At 39.5% G+C, this 17,245-nt stretch overlaps 1 protein-coding gene across 3 annotated transcripts in view; it reads right to left on the minus strand.

The window, feature by feature from the left end:
• Window positions 1-9,823: 9,823 nt before the first annotated feature.
• Window positions 9,824-17,245, minus strand: part of ing3 (inhibitor of growth family, member 3) — a 28,256-nt gene continuing 20,834 nt past the window's right edge. For all 3 annotated transcript variants that reach the window (XM_068050519.1, XM_068050518.1, XM_068050520.1), the window contains 5 exons: window positions 15,859-16,022; window positions 14,362-14,549; window positions 11,804-11,990; window positions 10,787-10,825; window positions 9,824-10,568 (listed from right to left, as the gene is read on the minus strand). In XM_068050519.1, the coding sequence (XP_067906620.1) occupies window positions 10,452-10,568; window positions 10,787-10,825; window positions 11,804-11,990; window positions 14,362-14,549; window positions 15,859-16,022 (695 nt within the window). In that variant the 3' untranslated portion in view covers window positions 9,824-10,451. The remainder of the gene's footprint in view (window positions 10,569-10,786; window positions 10,826-11,803; window positions 11,991-14,361; window positions 14,550-15,858; window positions 16,023-17,245) is intronic.

Below are 17,245 nucleotides of genomic sequence, written 5' to 3' on the forward strand. Positions count from 1 at the left end.
ATGTATCTTGCTTGTCAGAGTTGTCTTGTATTTTCTGATATTCAGTAGCTCTGATTTCATGTTGGCTTTGAGAGGAGTAGCTCAGAGTAACAAAAAGGCGAGGTTTAGGTCTTCCTTTGTCTCTTGGCATTTTATAAGAGTCTTCTTGACCGTCTGGACCTGTCTTCCTTTAAAACTGTGTCCCCTTGGGTAATGCGGTGATGAGGTTATGATGTTGAATCCATACTGTTCAACAAACACCTTAAACTCTCTGGAGGTGAATTGGGTTCCATTATCACATATCACCCTTTTTGGAATCCCTTGCATAATAAGCAGGAATTGTATTGCTGTGGCGATTGGTATGGCTCTCAAATCTTTTATCTTTCTGATGAATGGGAATTTTGAGTAATAGTCTACTATTATAAGATACCATTTCTGGTTGTGCGTGAATAAGTTGGCTTCCACAGTAGGGTATGATCTCAGTGGTACCTCACTAACCATCATCTCTTTTGGCTGTGTATTTCTAAATTCTAAAAGGCACCCTCCCTTCGGGCTTTGGGGGGAGGGTCCTTCCTCCATGGGCAATTTGTGGCCCACAGCAAATGTCCACAGGAATCAATTTACCTCACCGGACCCCACTCCCCCAGGCCTCATGAACCCGGCCCCACGCTGGGCCTTCTGGACTGACCCTGGTGACCCCACTCACCTACCTCTGTTCCGGGTTCCAGCGCTGGGCTTGGGTCCGAGGCCTCTGCAGTACCGGCAATGGCCACCGCTCCTGGGGGGCATTGCCAATACTACTGAGCTACCGGCCCTCTGATTGGCTGGCTGCGCTTGGAGGTGGGGTCCCACCTCCTAAAGCTTTGACACAAAAAGACCGGAGGATCGCTCCAGGTGCCAAGAAAATGCAGAGGCAGGGCTCCCCTCGCCTTTTTGGCGTGGCATGGGAGCTCCGCCTCCAGAACAAAATCCAGCCTGTCATCTCTGATTGACCAATGTTGCTGTATTACCGGTTGTGTTTATTATATCAGATCAGCGGTGATCTTGTTGAATGATGGAGCAGGCTCGAGGGGCCGAGTGGCCTATTCCTGCTCCTAATTTGTATGCTTGTATGTTCGTATGTATGTATCTTTTCTGGTCATCCCTGAATCACTTGCTGAGAGAGCATCTGTAACTCATTGTCTTTACTGGTCTCATCTCTGATTTGACTCAATTTAGGTGGTGTTACATTCACTTGGTGAAATATCTTTATACCTATATCTTATATCTCATGTTTCTCATCTGGCGACAGACGACAAAGGGTATCCGCTAGCACCAATTCTCTTCCTGGCTTGTATTTCAAAGTGAAATCATAACTCTGCTAAAGATCTTTGGGATCCAGGCAAATTTGTAGCCATCCATTTGGCTTCTCCCTCACCACGATGGAATTTACCCAATCTGTAGGCTCTGTGACTTTGTCAATGACTTTATTTTCTTCCATCTCTTTGAGTTCTCTTTCAAGCTTTCCTTTTACCTCTATCAGTACTTTACATGGGGGATGAATCACTGGTTTCTTCTCTGGGTTAATGGTGAAGTGATATTCAAAATCTTCAAAGCATCCAAAATCTTCGTCTCATCAAAACACTCTGGATACAGTTGGACTATATCTTACTTGCTTCTGATTGGAGGGCACTTTTCAATGAGTGTGCTACCTTCAAATGTCATTCATGCCTTCTTCATCTCATGGTTTACCAAGATCAGCTGCAGCTCTTCGCAACTGCTTAACCCCAGAATAGCGAGATCCATCTGTTTCAGTGACGTAGAATATACAGATAACATCGTTTCCTTCATGCATCCCTCTGATTTGGATCATTCCCAGCTGTCAAATCTCAATTCCACCATATGCTGTCAGCCTGACATTTCTCAGTTTCAGAGCATCTTTCTTTGGGTAACCATTCTCTTACAAATTTTCCAAAGATCTTCTGGTATAGTCTGAACAGGATGATGTTATTCTGTGCTCCAATATAAAGCTTCAGCTTCAGATTTATGATTGTGGGCTTACCTCTCACCTTCTTCCTGATCCATACAGTTGTGCAAATTTATTTTCTTTAGTGAACTTTCACATGCATACATTTCATGTAGGTCTATGGCTCCTATGTCTATTGTGTACTCAAACTCCCTGTCATCTTCCAGGGTTTGGATGTTTTGGTATCTTTTATTTCTCATTTGCCCTGTTACTCTGCCTCTGGTATTTCCTTTACCATCTACTTTCTTTGTCCTGCACATCTTTTCCCAATGATTGGGCTTTCCACAAGCTCTGCAGTTTGATCTATATGCAGAACATTTCTTTCTGTCTGTAAACCCATGTAGTCATCTACATCCTTGCACATCTTTCGCTCTGGTGTGCATTCCTTTGTTGCTATTTCATTGCATCAACTCTGTTTCCTTTCCCTTGACTTAACTGAAGGCTAGCCATTTGGGTAATCAGTGTCTTCATCTGTCGACTTTTGGCTTCACGTGCTCTGGCAGTGTCTACAGCCTTCAATATTGTAAGATTGTCCTTTCCAATGAGAGCTTTTTGTACATCAGGGTGTGCAAAGCCCCAAATGAGCTGATCTACCAGCCTTTCATCTGTGTCCTTGAATTTACACTTGCTGGCTATGTTTCTCAGTCTCATTAAGAAACTGACAACAAGCTCGCCTGGTTCCTGTCTCAGGCTTCGAAATTCATAATGGCGGATCCCATGGTTTGATTTTGGCTGAAGATGTGTGCTGAATTTCTCAAAAATCTTGTCTGGGTTTTTATTGTTGTCCTCATTCATTTCCCAGCTATTGAAAAAGATCTAATCCTTTCTCTCCTGTCCACAAAAGGATGTAGCTGAACTTTTCTTCTTCTCTAGTGCCTTTCAGAAAACTACTGAATGTCAATTTGAAATTTTACTTAAAATTTTCGGATGCTTCAACAATGTCATCAGCCTCCCAATTGATCATGGGCTGGGACTGCAAGTTCATTGCTGCGGCAGCGGCCATCTCGTTTTTTTGCACGATTTACGCTGATTTTCTCTGGCATTAATTTGGGTTGTTTTTCACAGTCAAATTCAGCATTTACATTGCTCATAGGGTTTGAGTTCTACTCACAAACACCTTGCTGCCACCATATTATGCCTTGCGGTTCCCAGAGCTTCTTAAATACTCACACTTTAGACACAGATACTGGAGCTTGCATCCAGTATGTTTTCTCATCTCTACATGTGTGGTGGAATGATACTGTGTGTTTGATACACAGGTTGTAGTGCAGTAGTAAGTGATGTGGCATTGTGGAGATATTTATATCTACATATGCTTGAACAATATAGTTCCTAAGTCATTTTTGGATCATAAAACAATATAAAAGGCTGGTATCTGTAAACAAAAGTAATTGATCATGAAACTGTCTGAACCCTAACTGGTTTACGAATGTCCTTAACTCAGTGACTCCAGTCCCACATCTACTTAGCTGCTCTTTTTTAAATAGCGTATCAAACTGCTACATCACTGGTTTAAGAAGTCGCCCACCGCCACCTTTTCAGGACAACGAATCTGAATTTTAAAATGTCTATCCCTTCTGTAGAAGTCTTCTTTGGCCTCCTTATCTCGAGAGACAATGGATAAGCGCCTGGAAGTGGTCAGTAGTTTGTGAAGCAGCGCCTGGGAGTAACACGCTGGTATTTCGAGGTATGTTCAGCAACGCCCTCAAGTGCTCTGCCTTCTTTGGCGGATCTTTTTGTTGTTTGACCGCACTAGCAATTTTTTCCCCCATGGAATCGTATCTCCGTTAGCGGAACAGATGATGTGATCGAATAAAGAATCAAGTTTGGAAAACTATTTGGAGCAACGCCCCACTCCAACCTGCATATCTGGGGACCTGTCGACAGTTCAATCATCGGGATGTTTGTTGTGGAGAAGACACGATGGGAATAAAATATTACAGGGGAAGTAGCCTCCGTGATTTCCACGTGTAGAGAATCCGGGGGAACATCCTGGGCGCTGTGTGTTCCTTGAATAAAAGCCGAGAGCGATACAAGAAACGAATGGAAGGCAATCGTGCCAAACGCTCGGGATGTTCCTCGCCTTGGTGATGCCGCTCGCTATGTGGTGCTTCTGAGTGAATGACTTTCTTGAAAATGTCAATTCCATGGGGTCATTGTTAAATACAGTAATGCGAGGAAGCGGCTACAGGTAACCGTTTGCCAAGAGTCATAATCAATCTAATACACTTCTAAATCAGGGTTACAATCGCGCAGGAGTTGCGGTTAGACTTGTGATCGCGCTTGGACTGGGGTTGCATTTACAACCTCTCATTCTGTTCCAGAACAGCTTCAGAGCGTCATTGGAAAACGTGCAGCGAACTGCTGGGTAGAACTTAAAATGACGTGAGGTGGTAAGTGTCGCCGGAAAATAATTAACTAACATGTAACAGTAGTTTTGTTTTAAGGATGAGGTTGTGCAAAATATTGTCAAAACGAGTGGGAACTATGTAGGACCCTCAAAACCATTAAATGTCCGTGCGTTACGTATGACAACTATTTTTTATTTGAAACTAACCTAGTAACAGGGTCATTGATGTTTGGAACGCAAATTATTTTCAGAAGACCTTATGTAAGTTAATGAAGATCCCAGGTGATCAGATGGTAAGAGCCCTTTTAACATCTGGTTTGGCACAGCGTTAGAGTTTTACAGCGTCTATGGTGCCACGCAAAACTCCGAAACGCACAAAAATTAGCTGCTGGGAGCAGAGCTCTGCATAGTCTTGTAGGCACACACATATAAAGCTATCTTCTGCTGCCCAGATTGTGACACATGTCTCATCTAATAGTGTAAATAACCATAGGCTGTGAAAAACAAAATATGGCATTGATTACACAGATCGCTAATCTCTATAGCCCTTGATGTTTTATCTGAAAAACTTAATTGCATTCGGGTAATCTGGGACTATCCCTTCTAATCTTTTCCCCTTTTAAATAGGGTCTGACTCTCGAGTTATGCTGCAGTTTGTACTAATGACCATGACTTTAGGCTGCACGTTAATCCAATACTCCGATTAATCAGAAGTGCTAATATTATTGGAATCTTTTACAATATTAATTTCTCTAATCCACTTAAACTCAGATTTTAAAACAATATATCCATTTCCAGAATATTTTGTATTAAGTCCTAGTATGTAACAAACTTTATTACATATAAGGATTTAATTGAAGCTCTTTCCTTGTCAAAATAAAACACAATTGAGAATTGTCTAATAGTTATAATAGACCTTAAGTTATTACAGTAGATATCTTTTAAAATGTTAAATAGGTATTATTTTGGTTATATAAATAAAAAACAGTAAGTGCTGGAAATACTCAACAGGTCAGGTAGGATCCGTGGAAAGAAAAACAGAGTTAAAATCTGGTCAATGACCTTTCGTCAGAACTGAAGTAACATCTTCACAGATTCTGCCTGACCTGCTGAGTATTTGCAGCATTTTCTGTTTTTATTTCGGATCTATTTCGGAGTGTCGGTGGGCTCGGCTGTCACAGCCTCTGTCTGCTGCTTAGGTGTGTGTAGCGTACTCATCAAATTGTGATCCCAGATCTACTCGCAAACGGATACCCACCGAAATGAGAGTATTTGCGCTGATGGAGGGTGCGGGGGAAATGATGTGACAGCTTGTCCTCTGAGGCTGGACGGCTGTCCCCTGGTCTCTGGAGCCGTTTGCTTTTGCATTTGCCCTGCGTGAGAGAGAAGATTAATTAGAAGATAATGCACATTCTATTACTCCCTTCAGTCTACTCTGATTGTGGACATCCATGTGACCTGTGATGGTCACATAAGCACTGTGCCTCATGTTCACCAGAGGCTTGCTTGTGCCCATCCATGCAGCCACTCTCTGCCTGCTCCTGTCTCACCATCAATGATGGAACAGCCCCCATGCTGTCCTCTAAATTCTCATGCAAGGAACGGGATGCCAACCAGTCTTTAGCCTTTCCTTCGCATTGTGGGCTGCCTTCTCCTGCAAGCATTGAGGAATATTAGTCACCTGACATAGACATGTGCAATGCCTCTGCTGCTGGCTACTTTACTGTTCGTAATGGTGCCAATAGAATGCTCCCTGTTTGCGGCCACTCAGAAGCAGCAGTGCAGGAGTCACTGAGATGCTGCTATGCCTAACTCCATTGTCAGTGACTGAGTTGGCATTCCTTTTCGAGCAAGCTAATCCTCTCGCATTGCCACATGTATGCTCCTAAGGAAAGCAATGTGTGGTGCACTCATCTTAGCTTGAGGTCATTCACCCACCTGTAGCACCTCAGCCAGGTTCTGAGGATGACCCGACAGCTGCTGACTTCCTCTGCGATCTCTGCCCAGTCTTGCTTGGTCTGGCACTCAGGTCTCCTCCTCCCATCTCAAGGGAAGAGGACCTCCCACCTTGCCGGAGCAGCCTGGAGGAGAACCAGCAGGGAAACATCGCTAAATCGTGGTGCCATCCGGGATCTTGGTTCTGTCATTCTTTGACAGGCCCTCTGTCGCAGGACTTCCACTCAGGCTTCAATTTGAGAGTGCTGGCAGCCTTTTAAATATGGCACCAGGACTTCCAGCAACGTGACCTCACGCTACCACCTTGCAGCACGCCTTCTCCACCTACTGGCCACCGCAGAGTACCATGTTACTCAGGTGAGGAGGGGTCAAACAGCTTCCCTCTCCTTGTTCCACTACACCAGGTTTAATTCTTTTTTAAAGTGGGTGTGCTGGCCAATTCAGTCAGTGTTTGATTACTCACTTGCTTTGATCGTAACAAGAACCAATTGAGTTTTAAAAAGTTTACTTTATTGTACTTAAATCAAACTGATTAAAATAATAAACTATGCACCAACTTTCACATGCACACAAACACTAGAAGATCACACACAAATAGGTTACAGAATGGAGAGTAGATTTGTCAAGTTAAAGTCCATAGAAAATAAAAAGGGTATGCAGTCTGTAGAGTTTGATCATTCAGCTGGCTCCTAACTGAATTTGGTGGTCCTGAGGCTTTTAGTTTGAAGAGATAGATGACTGATTCAGTGGACCTCTTGGAGACAGCATTGTGGATGATTTCCTTCAAAAGGATTTCTGATTGTAGCCAGAGTATGCAAAGGTCAAGGCAGGGTTCAAAGCTTGCAAGCTGCAATGGAGAGAGAGGAGAAACCCCCACGCATCAGAATTCAGGTGCTTCTCCTTGCTGCTGCAGAGAAACACCAGCTTAAAAACCACCGGGGGGGGTGGGGGGGCTTGTCACATGACTGTCACCCAGTGATCAAAGCATGGTAGTTGGCAGTGTATTTCTTCTTGCTATAAAGAATAGCCAGTTCCCTTAAACTTCCTGGCTCTTGGTTTTTGCTGGGATAATCAGACATTTCGTCTCCCTCACAGGCCTTGCAATGATGGATGCAATGTTGCAAATTAGGTGGCCATCTTAAGCCGCCAGCAAAGTCGTCTTTTATCTGTTCTTTTAAATTAAAAAAAAAACTTAATTCAGATCTCCAGTCAGTGGATTAAAGAAAATTATCATTTCACAAAGCACATTGGTGTGACAACCACTTCCCAGCCTGCCCCCACGTGGCAGTGGCTCAGACTTCTGGTGATGGGACCTCGGGTGTTGCCAAACAATTTAGCCTTATGTGTTCTGCTGACATATGCTCCAGGAAACTGATGCATTATAAGGAACTCACATCATCTAGTTAACCCTTTTTAACTGGACATTAATATTTGGTCCTGAAAAAGGACATGTATCAGGGATATTTATAATATAGAATGCTTTCCCCATTTGCAAGCAGTTAATAGTCACTGGTCAGGCAGGACAAGATACAGAAGGGCAAGATTAAGGAAGACAAAGGAAAGATCAAAACTTGGTTTTGTGCCGTTTCAGAAGTTAGAAGAGTTATAAAAGAACCATTGAGCGGTTCTGAAAAGCAGGAGTTTTAAGAACCAAAATTCAATATCTAACCAAAGTAAACCTTGTAAAGTGTATTGCCCTGGAACTTGATCTCATGTCTCCAGACATAGTATAGTACTTGCATAGAGTATAGCAGTAGAGACTTAATAAAAATACATTTGCAAGGTGGCTGAGCCAGGCCGAGAAGGTGACAATAGTCACAGGTAGCGATGTATTATATCCTTCCGGAAGAAGGTCAATAGATAAGTCCACAAAACCCAATCAAGGAGACAGGTCTTAATTAATGATGTTAACTTGTCAGCACTAATGACTCAAGTTGCAAAGCTAACCTTGCCAAGTCATACAGCAACTTTAGATTTCAACCCTAACTTTGTTATTCAATCATTGAGAAAGCCCATCTGCAGCTGCGAAATGTCAATATGCTTAATGCATTTTGTTACGACCAGGTGAGAAAGGGATTTAGGGGTTCCCTCTCAGCCTTTGCCTGGTTTAATCATTAACAGGGTTTGATTTTTAAAACACCGTGTTTTTAGCTCCCCCTCAGTGAATCCTTGTTCACTGCTCTCCAATTGTAAGGCAAAGAAATCAACCAGACAGGTTTTCTAAGATTTAAACAATTTGGAAGTTTATTAACCTTAAACTCTAATTCAGTTAACGATGAATACACGATGCGACTATGGTAACATGCATACGCGATAAACACACGCAGATAGAGCCAGAACAGTAGAAAGAATAAAGGGGAAAAGTTTGAGGCAATAGCTGGGATTTATTTTCAGTTCTTTGAGTTTGAAGTAGAGTCTTTGATTGCCGTTAAGTCTTGCCGTTTCGTTGGAGCCCAGTGTACGCTTTAAAAACTGGTTTCTATGTAGGAGTCTTTTCTCTCTTGAGCTTTAAGTGACTTCAGTGGATCCGGAGAGAGCTAGCCAGGAGAGAGGCTCTCACCTTCCAAGTTCAGTTATAATCTAACCCAAACTGTGCTGTGAGCAGTTCAAACAAAACCTGGGCCAGCAGGTTGTCATGTGACTAGCTGTTTTAACAAACTCCTGCATTTGTGGATTCTCCATTTAGCAGACACCCTGGAATGCTGGCTTTCTTACACATTCAGTGTCTGGTGATCAAAATCCATTTGGGTTAATTGGATCAGGGAGCCGTTCTATTGTCCCCAGGCACTGTCTCTTCGTATGCAAATGTTTTCCAGCCATGGCTGATCTCTTTAAACAAGTCAACTCTTCGTTCCAGCAACGGTTCAAAATTAATGTTCATATGACAAAATTAATATACCTCATTCTTGGCAGGTGGGGTGTTCATGACAATTTCCATACCTGTAATGGTTTGTAATCTTTACCCAATGTCCAATTAAAATACTAGTTATAAGTTAAATGTTTGTAATAATAGTTAATACGTTTTAGTCAGTTTGATCTTTGAGTTTCTCCTTTTTGCGAGAATCCTCAATCAAATGCATTGCTCAGTAATCCAATGCTGATTGGCTCAATCTGTAATTAACATACTTTGGACTAGATATGGCAAGTTCAGGGTGACTTAAATTGTCATTTTATAAATGTTATAAGTATGGGCTAGTCTGTATATACAAGTGAGGAAAAAGGACAAAACATTGGCGTGATAGCCTTAATGTATTTAAGCTGATTATTGGATGCTCCAATAGTATATTCTGTAAAAAAAAACAGACTTGCATTTATAAAGCACCTTTCACAACCTCAGGCCATTCCAGCTCTTTACTGTCGATGAAGTATTTCTGAAGTGTCGTCACTGTTGTTCAGGCTGCATTTTCCCATCTGCACTGTTACCTTACACTGCAGTAAAGGTGCATGGAAAAAATGGTCTATTCATGTAAACAGTTTGGATTACAGTTGCAATTTAGCCAATGTGTTTCAGGCATTAAAAAATGAAATCACACTTCATTGATCATTATGTTTTTACTGGTTAAACACTAATGTCATATCTAATACAAGTGAAAAAAACATGTATTTTCCACATACACAAGTCATAATGTCTTTCCAATAAGTTTAGTATCAAAGACATACTGATAATTTTATTTTTATATCCTTTATATCAAACGTGCTGCACCAAAACATTGAACACTAATGGCAAACTGGCATTCATATGATATAGAAATGTTTATTCATGTATCAGGACACCACCATTTGCCAGCTCCATAAGATTTTATTGCCAATATTGCATTTTACTTCAGCCAGCTGAACTTTTAAGTTTCACAGAAGTAATAATTAAAACATGAAAGTAAAGCATCTTTAAACAAATATTGACTATATATTTGGGTTTTTTGCTTCAGTTAGACTACTTATTAAGATAGTATTTGAATAAAGATAGTCATCTGGTGTTTCACACAAAAGAAATGCAAAATCTAAGTTTCGTCAATAAGCTTTACATTCTCAAATAGTAACATATATAAGTGCACTGCAAAATGTCACTTATTGCAGTCATTTGTTGCTTTCATTCAATGTTCTATGTAAAGTTTGCATGTTTGGGCAAAGCACCAGTGAAGCTAACTCCTCTACTTGTGAGGTTCACTTGTGGCGACTGCCACGCCTCTTCATTGCTGCTGTGCATTGTGGACAGTACCATTTTCCTTTTGGAGCTTCTGTTAGTCCAACGCATCCATAATGGAACCACTCAATGGGACACTTTGAAAGAAAATTAATTGTTGTTAGGAAGGTTATAACCCAACTTCATTTTACCTTGTTAAAATATGTTTCTATATGGAATACTTTAATGCACCAAATGTGCATCACTCATTCACCATGAACAGTGCCATCTTTCATTTACTTCCTACTGTAGTTTACAACCAAGTTTTACAGCTTATTGTAATGGTTCAAACAGTTAGAGAATGTAAAATACTTACATCTTGATTATCACATCCTACCATTTCACCATAGGATACCTGAAAAAGGGAGGAAAAATACAAATACATTTTCAGGCTTATTTTCAAGCTCAGTGAGTTATTAGTGAGCTATTCAACTATCGGGGCCATCAAGCCAAGACTGACTGTGCCTTACAGCTGGGAAGCCACACCAATCAATCAGTCTAAACTTTTTAATGTTACGTTGTTAAAATGTTAACACCAACTTTAGCCTGGTTAAAATATAGGATTTAACTTCTTTGCTGCTGTATTTCTGGCTATTTAAAAAGATTTCCATCCATGATTAGAACATTGTTACAACATTTTATGCCTCACCAAGAAATACATTTTTGATTAAGTTTCACATCTGCCAGGTGCCCAGCACCTTTTACAACTGTATTCATATAACACTTATGATTGTGCTAGAGTTTCATTCAAAGTGAGAACTTTTCCTTTCCTTCAGTCAGCCACTTCATTGAGTTTCTACTATATTTTGAACCCACCAAATGATTGGGGGTGGGGAAAAGGAGGAATGAAGGACAAATTAAGAGTTTGAAATTGGGATCAGGATTCAGTTTTGGAATTCCACATCCATTAGTACACTAATGAATGGCAGTAACAGATTCGACGTATTCAACAAAATTAAACAATATTTCTAGAGGTCAGTAAGACACCATAGATTTGCACAAATAATTGTTCTTATCTATATTTGCCCCAAGTACTATATATTATTTACATGAAAAAGACACCTTATCAGCCATTTTTTTCATTCTCAGTATCTGCTACAATTTAAAAACTATTGAAAGTTTATTTGCTTTAAAATTATATATCCTGTGGATAAGAACCTGCTCTGAAATCTAAAGCCAAATTTATAGCATAAAGGTTCCAGCATAACTATCCACACCTCCTGGCAATTTGTGTCGACTGCTTTTAAACGTATAAAAATAACATGTGAAGCGTGCTTAGCATTCAGTGTTTTTGTGTCCATTTATTTATAACTTTTATTTATTCCAAACTCACCTGATTGCAGATACAATAACGAGGCTCATTGGGATCATATGTCCAATCCACTTGGTTATTGGAATCAGTCTCTGGTAAAGCTGGGGTCTGCTGAGGAATCTCTTGTGTTACTACAGATGAAGACGAGGAGGAGGATGATGACGAAGATGAGGAGGAGGACTGGTGATTTGAGGATTTGTTGCTGTTTCTGAGGGAAAAAAATGGATATATAAAAGTTAGACTGGCAGTCAAACTAGATTATAGATATTTATATACTTCAAAATTTTATTATTAATAGGTTGGCAATATAAATAAGTAAAATCTTCTTAGATAGATTGATAAGATGAGCAATAGACAGCAGAGCACAATCAAACCATAAGTTAGTACTGGTGAACACTGGTACACCAGCATTTAAGTATCGAACCTTCTGTGGTATAGCACAGCAAGAAGATAGTGAGCTGGGTGCATATTATTCCTATATACAGTTACCAGTGTGACCTCAGGCATTCAAAAGCAATTTTAACAGATAGTATGTTAACTTATACTTAAAATTGCACTGACCAAAAGTAAGATCAATGCACTCTTGTTCCTTCTAAGGCCAAAATCATTCAGTATTATGCCTGGTACACATAGTTGAGTTTCTCATGTATGGCAAGTTTTTTTGACTCTGCAATTCAATACTTGATCCCAAAATTGTTATGATGGACTAATACTCCCAGAAACACTGTATTCTGGATTACCTACCTATAATTTGTCAAATGGACTAGATGATCATTTACATTTTAGTGGTGGAAAGTATGGCAGGCGTTGGCAGTTTGTCCAAATAATACTAACAAAGCTAATAGTCATTTGGTAGCACAGAACCGGAGTATTGCTGAAAACAGAGACATTTTGTCAAACCTTTTCGTCTTGTACTCATCAGGACGATCCGCAAGAATACCAAAGTAAGGGAAAGCAACAAATTTATACTGTGAGAAGACAGTGATTAGTTGGCAAGTGGACTCTGATTGGTAGAGGCGTTGCCATGGAAAATGCACCAGTTTATGGTGACTGACAGTTAACTGCCAAGCTTTGTTTGAAATTTAAACCAGGCAGCTTGACTCTGATTGATCAAGGCATTTTCCTGAGGAATGAAATAGCGAATGCTGTCACTTATTTTGTTTAGCTGAAACAGGCGCAATGTGTGTACATGTTCTTTCTGTCTGCAAAGAACAGGACCCTGTGTATTAATATATGTAGCTTCCAGTATGCGCAAATTCACCACGCCGTGAGCCCAACTGACAGTCTTAAATTGGTTGTCAGTGTAACTGTTAGCACACGGAGGGTTATTTAACAAATGTTGTCCAATCGCAGAATCACATCTAATGTTGGACACTGTGTTTTGCTTGCAAAACTCAAGAGTCAAGCTGCCTATCTCATATACTATCTCATACATTGAAGTGATGGTAGGTTTTTCCCAGAAAACACCTCAACTTGCAATAAACAACTCTTCTGCTGTGTAGCCATCCTTGTTTTTTTAAACTTTTCCCTCAGCTATTTAACAAAATACCAGAAACAAACAACTTCAAACAGAAAAATCTACAATAAGTATTAGAGTCCTAAAATAATATAGCCCACACTTGGGAAAAACATATTTCCACTAAGAAAGCAAGAAACAAATGAAGAACACTGAGAAAACTGAATTCACAATTTACACACAAAAGCTTTGAAGCATATTTTTATGGATGGCCTGCAAATAAAGACAAGTGAGAAGAAATTTATGAATTTTAACACTGATTCTTTGTCTTCAAATACATATAAATTATATCACACAAAAATAGCTAAATTCTTACTTTGCAAATTTATGAATAGTACTTTTATGGGATTTCAATGTAATTTAAGAAATTAAATCAGGAAATTTACGATGGGCATTTTAAATCCAGAGTGAATATGTACTTTATCCATCAAGTATGAACCAGGAAACTGGCAAAAAAAATCAATTTGAAAAGATACACCTGATCCAATCATAAAACTCCATGCACCAAATCACTTTCCATTCCTTTTCAACATACAGGATTTTTGAGCAGTACAAAGTTATTTTAGAGTGACAACAAATCATTTAAGTTGCTGGTTGCAACTTTTAAATGATTTGGTGACTTTTTTTAAAAAAAACAATAGGGTCCAGACAGGTAACTACTATGAATGAATTTTAATTAACTGCAACTTTGGTACAATTTGAATTGACACTACAGTAAAATGTAAATATAATCTAAAACTAGAGTCTGAGCCCAATATGACCACTAAGTGAAGCACAAAAGGAGGGGAGAGTTTCACTCCAAAGTTAAATCAGGTCTTAAATCCAGATTAACATTATGCTAAACTGGCAGTGTAAGTACACCCTGTAGTGTGTTAGCCATTAATAAAATGAACAGAACTTCACAGAAAGATGTTATATTTGGCCATTATGAGATTTGTTTTGGCACACAGTTGATATAAAATGTTTTGTTAATAGTTTTCTTTTAAATGAAATCTATTCTAAACCTTGTCCTAAACCAAGTGAAAAGCAAAAAAGTGACCTCCTTAATGGTAAAAACACTTACTTGTTTTTTCGACCGCTGCGTGAATCTGTGGCTGAAGTAGATAATGTCTGTGTCAGTGTAGAGGCTAGTGTTGAGGAATATCCTGTTGATTCTCGTGAGATAGAGAATTCTCTTGTAAGCTGGAAGTCATTGTTTTTGAATGCTTCATAAGTGGCTTTTATAGTAGATGTCCTCCTCCCTTCCTTCATCTTACACAGCAAAAATAGAAGTAAAATCTTTACATTTCATAATTGTATTTTAAGTTTATTATCAGTTTACAGTTTTTGAAGATATCCTCTCCACTTAGTAATATTTGTAGCAATAAAATGTTCAAAATATTTCAGAGATTATGGTGCAATAACAAATCAATCATATTTGTGACACAGTACTTGGACACAAAGATTCTACACAGGAATGTGGGGTACACAACAAATTAAAGTACAAGACCATAGCTAATGTTGATGTCCTCAATTCAAGAATAAAACGTATACATTTCTACAGAATAATTATAGACATTTCAAGTGATTCATTTTAATAATTTATCATTTAACCCTATTTATGAACAAGTTATCAAGCAGTTTGATAAGACTTCATTCCTAAACCATCCCTGTATTCTTATAGCTAGTTCGACAATTTGAGTAGCTTTTTATGACTGAAAACTTTTGAAACATTCAGCTGATTCAGAATTAACATTCACGACCAATTATTTATTAACTCTATTGATGTTAATATCAATAGATACAGATTATAGGAGCATCCAAAACCTAGTTAGGATCCAATGGGCACATTACTGACACCTATGGCAATGGAAAATGGTTAGAAAAAAAGACTTGCAATTATACAGCGCCTTTCATGACCTCAGGGCATCCAAACTCGCTTTATAGCCGATGGAGCACTTCTGAAGTGTAGTTACTGCTGTAATGCAGTAAACATGGCAGCCAATTTGTGCACAGCAAGGTCCCACAAACAGCAATGTGATAATGACCAAATAAACTCATTTTGTGATGTTGATTGAAGGATAAATATTGGCCACAACATGCACCATGGGGAGACACTGGCATTGTAGTAATGTCAGTAGACTAGTAATCCAGAGGCCCAGGCTAATGCCCTGGAAACATGGGTTCCAGTCTCACCATGGCAGCTAGTGCAATTTAAATTCAATTAATTAATAAACTCAACTGATTAATAAAAAAAATCTGGAATTGAAAGCTAGTCTCAGGAATAGTGCCATGAAACTATCATCGATTGTTGTAAAAACCCATTCGGTTCACGAATGTCTTTTAGAGAAGGAATCTGCTGTTCTTACCCGGTCTGACTCATAACTGCCCCCTGAAATAGCCTAGCAAGCCACTCAGTTGTCAAGGGCAGTTAGGGATGGGCAAGAAATGCTGGACTTGCCAATGACGCCCACATCCCATGAAAGACAACAGTGTAACTGTTGCGGACTGTATTAACTTATATTACCAAATAAGATAACATTTCTACCAAAATAAAATCTTTGGGAAACATTTAAATTACCTGTGCTGTTGCTTGAACAGCCTGGGCTGCTGCCATCGTAATAGCTACAGCTCCTGGACCTGCTCCTGGAGATAACGAGGTAAGATTGTATGAGCTCAGAGGCTGCGATGAATTAAGATTGTAGACACTGTTAGAAGTTGATGTCAAATTACTGTTACGGCACCCTGAAAAGAACCAAAGAAAACAATCAGGAAAAAGTGGGAACATATTCTATCAACTTCCAAAACATGTCTATTAAAAAATAACCCTATATGATGTATCAAATCACCTGATAAGCCAGTTTCTTCCAATGAACAGACTGACTAGCACTTTGAACTCCGGGGAGAATGTGAAATAGAGAATGAATCAGCTTTGGTTCAAATGTTCAACATTAGAACATATACCATGACTTGAAATATGCAGTGGTTATAACAGTAAAACTGTCAATGTTCGCTGTCATTACTCCACTGAAACTGACAACAATTTCAGAAGGCCACACAGGCACAGAATAACATGAAAATTCATAAGTTGCTGTCATTGATTCAGTGCTCCCCCAGAGAATGCGCTGTTGAGGTCCCTCTCAGAGTGCAATCCCTAAGCCATCAGTGGAAACTTCCACTTTTACGCAGCTACTCTCGCTGTCAAAACCCTTAAGTAAGGTGTGACTGGGTTTTTAACAGCACACTAACTTCATAATTATTGCTAAACATCCTCATTTGCCCTGAAAAGCTAATTTTATATTTGTGGAATGTAAAGTCTCTCCTTCATGCTAAAAAACATTCTAGTTTTTTTTAATGTTTTTTTTTCAAGTTTTTCTTTATTGGTATTTTAGCTTTTATTTAATTCAATCATAATTTTTAAAAATTCTTTCATGGGATGTGGGCATCGCCAGCATTTGTTGCCCATCCCTAACTACCCTTGACAACTGAGTGGCTTGTGAAGCCATTTCAGAGGGCAGTTAAGAGTCAACCACATTGGTGTGGGTCTGGACATGTAGGCCAGACCAGGTAAGGACAGCAAATTTCCTTCCCTATAGGGCATTAGTGAACCAGATGGGTTTTTACGACAACTGATGATGGTTTCATGACACCATTACCAAGACTAGGTTTCAATTCCAGATTTTTTATTAATTTATTGAATTTAATAATTATTTGAATTTAAATCGCACCAGCTGCCGTGGTGGGATTTGAACCCATGAACCCCAGGTCCTCTGGATTACCCTTCCAGTGACATTACCACTATGCCACCATCTCTCAATTTTTTCATTTATTTCACTATCTGAAAATTTAAATTAAAAGTGAAGTATAAAATGCTTTTACCTTCCTGGTTACTGTCAGAACACTTCAATGTGACTGGGTGCTTATCTTTCTTGCTGACATCTGGAGCACACCTGCACACCTGGAGATCC

Source organism: Heterodontus francisci, chromosome 18 (assembly GCF_036365525.1).
Source record: "Heterodontus francisci isolate sHetFra1 chromosome 18, sHetFra1.hap1, whole genome shotgun sequence".
In the NCBI taxonomy this organism is placed as follows: domain Eukaryota; kingdom Metazoa; phylum Chordata; class Chondrichthyes; order Heterodontiformes; family Heterodontidae; genus Heterodontus; species Heterodontus francisci.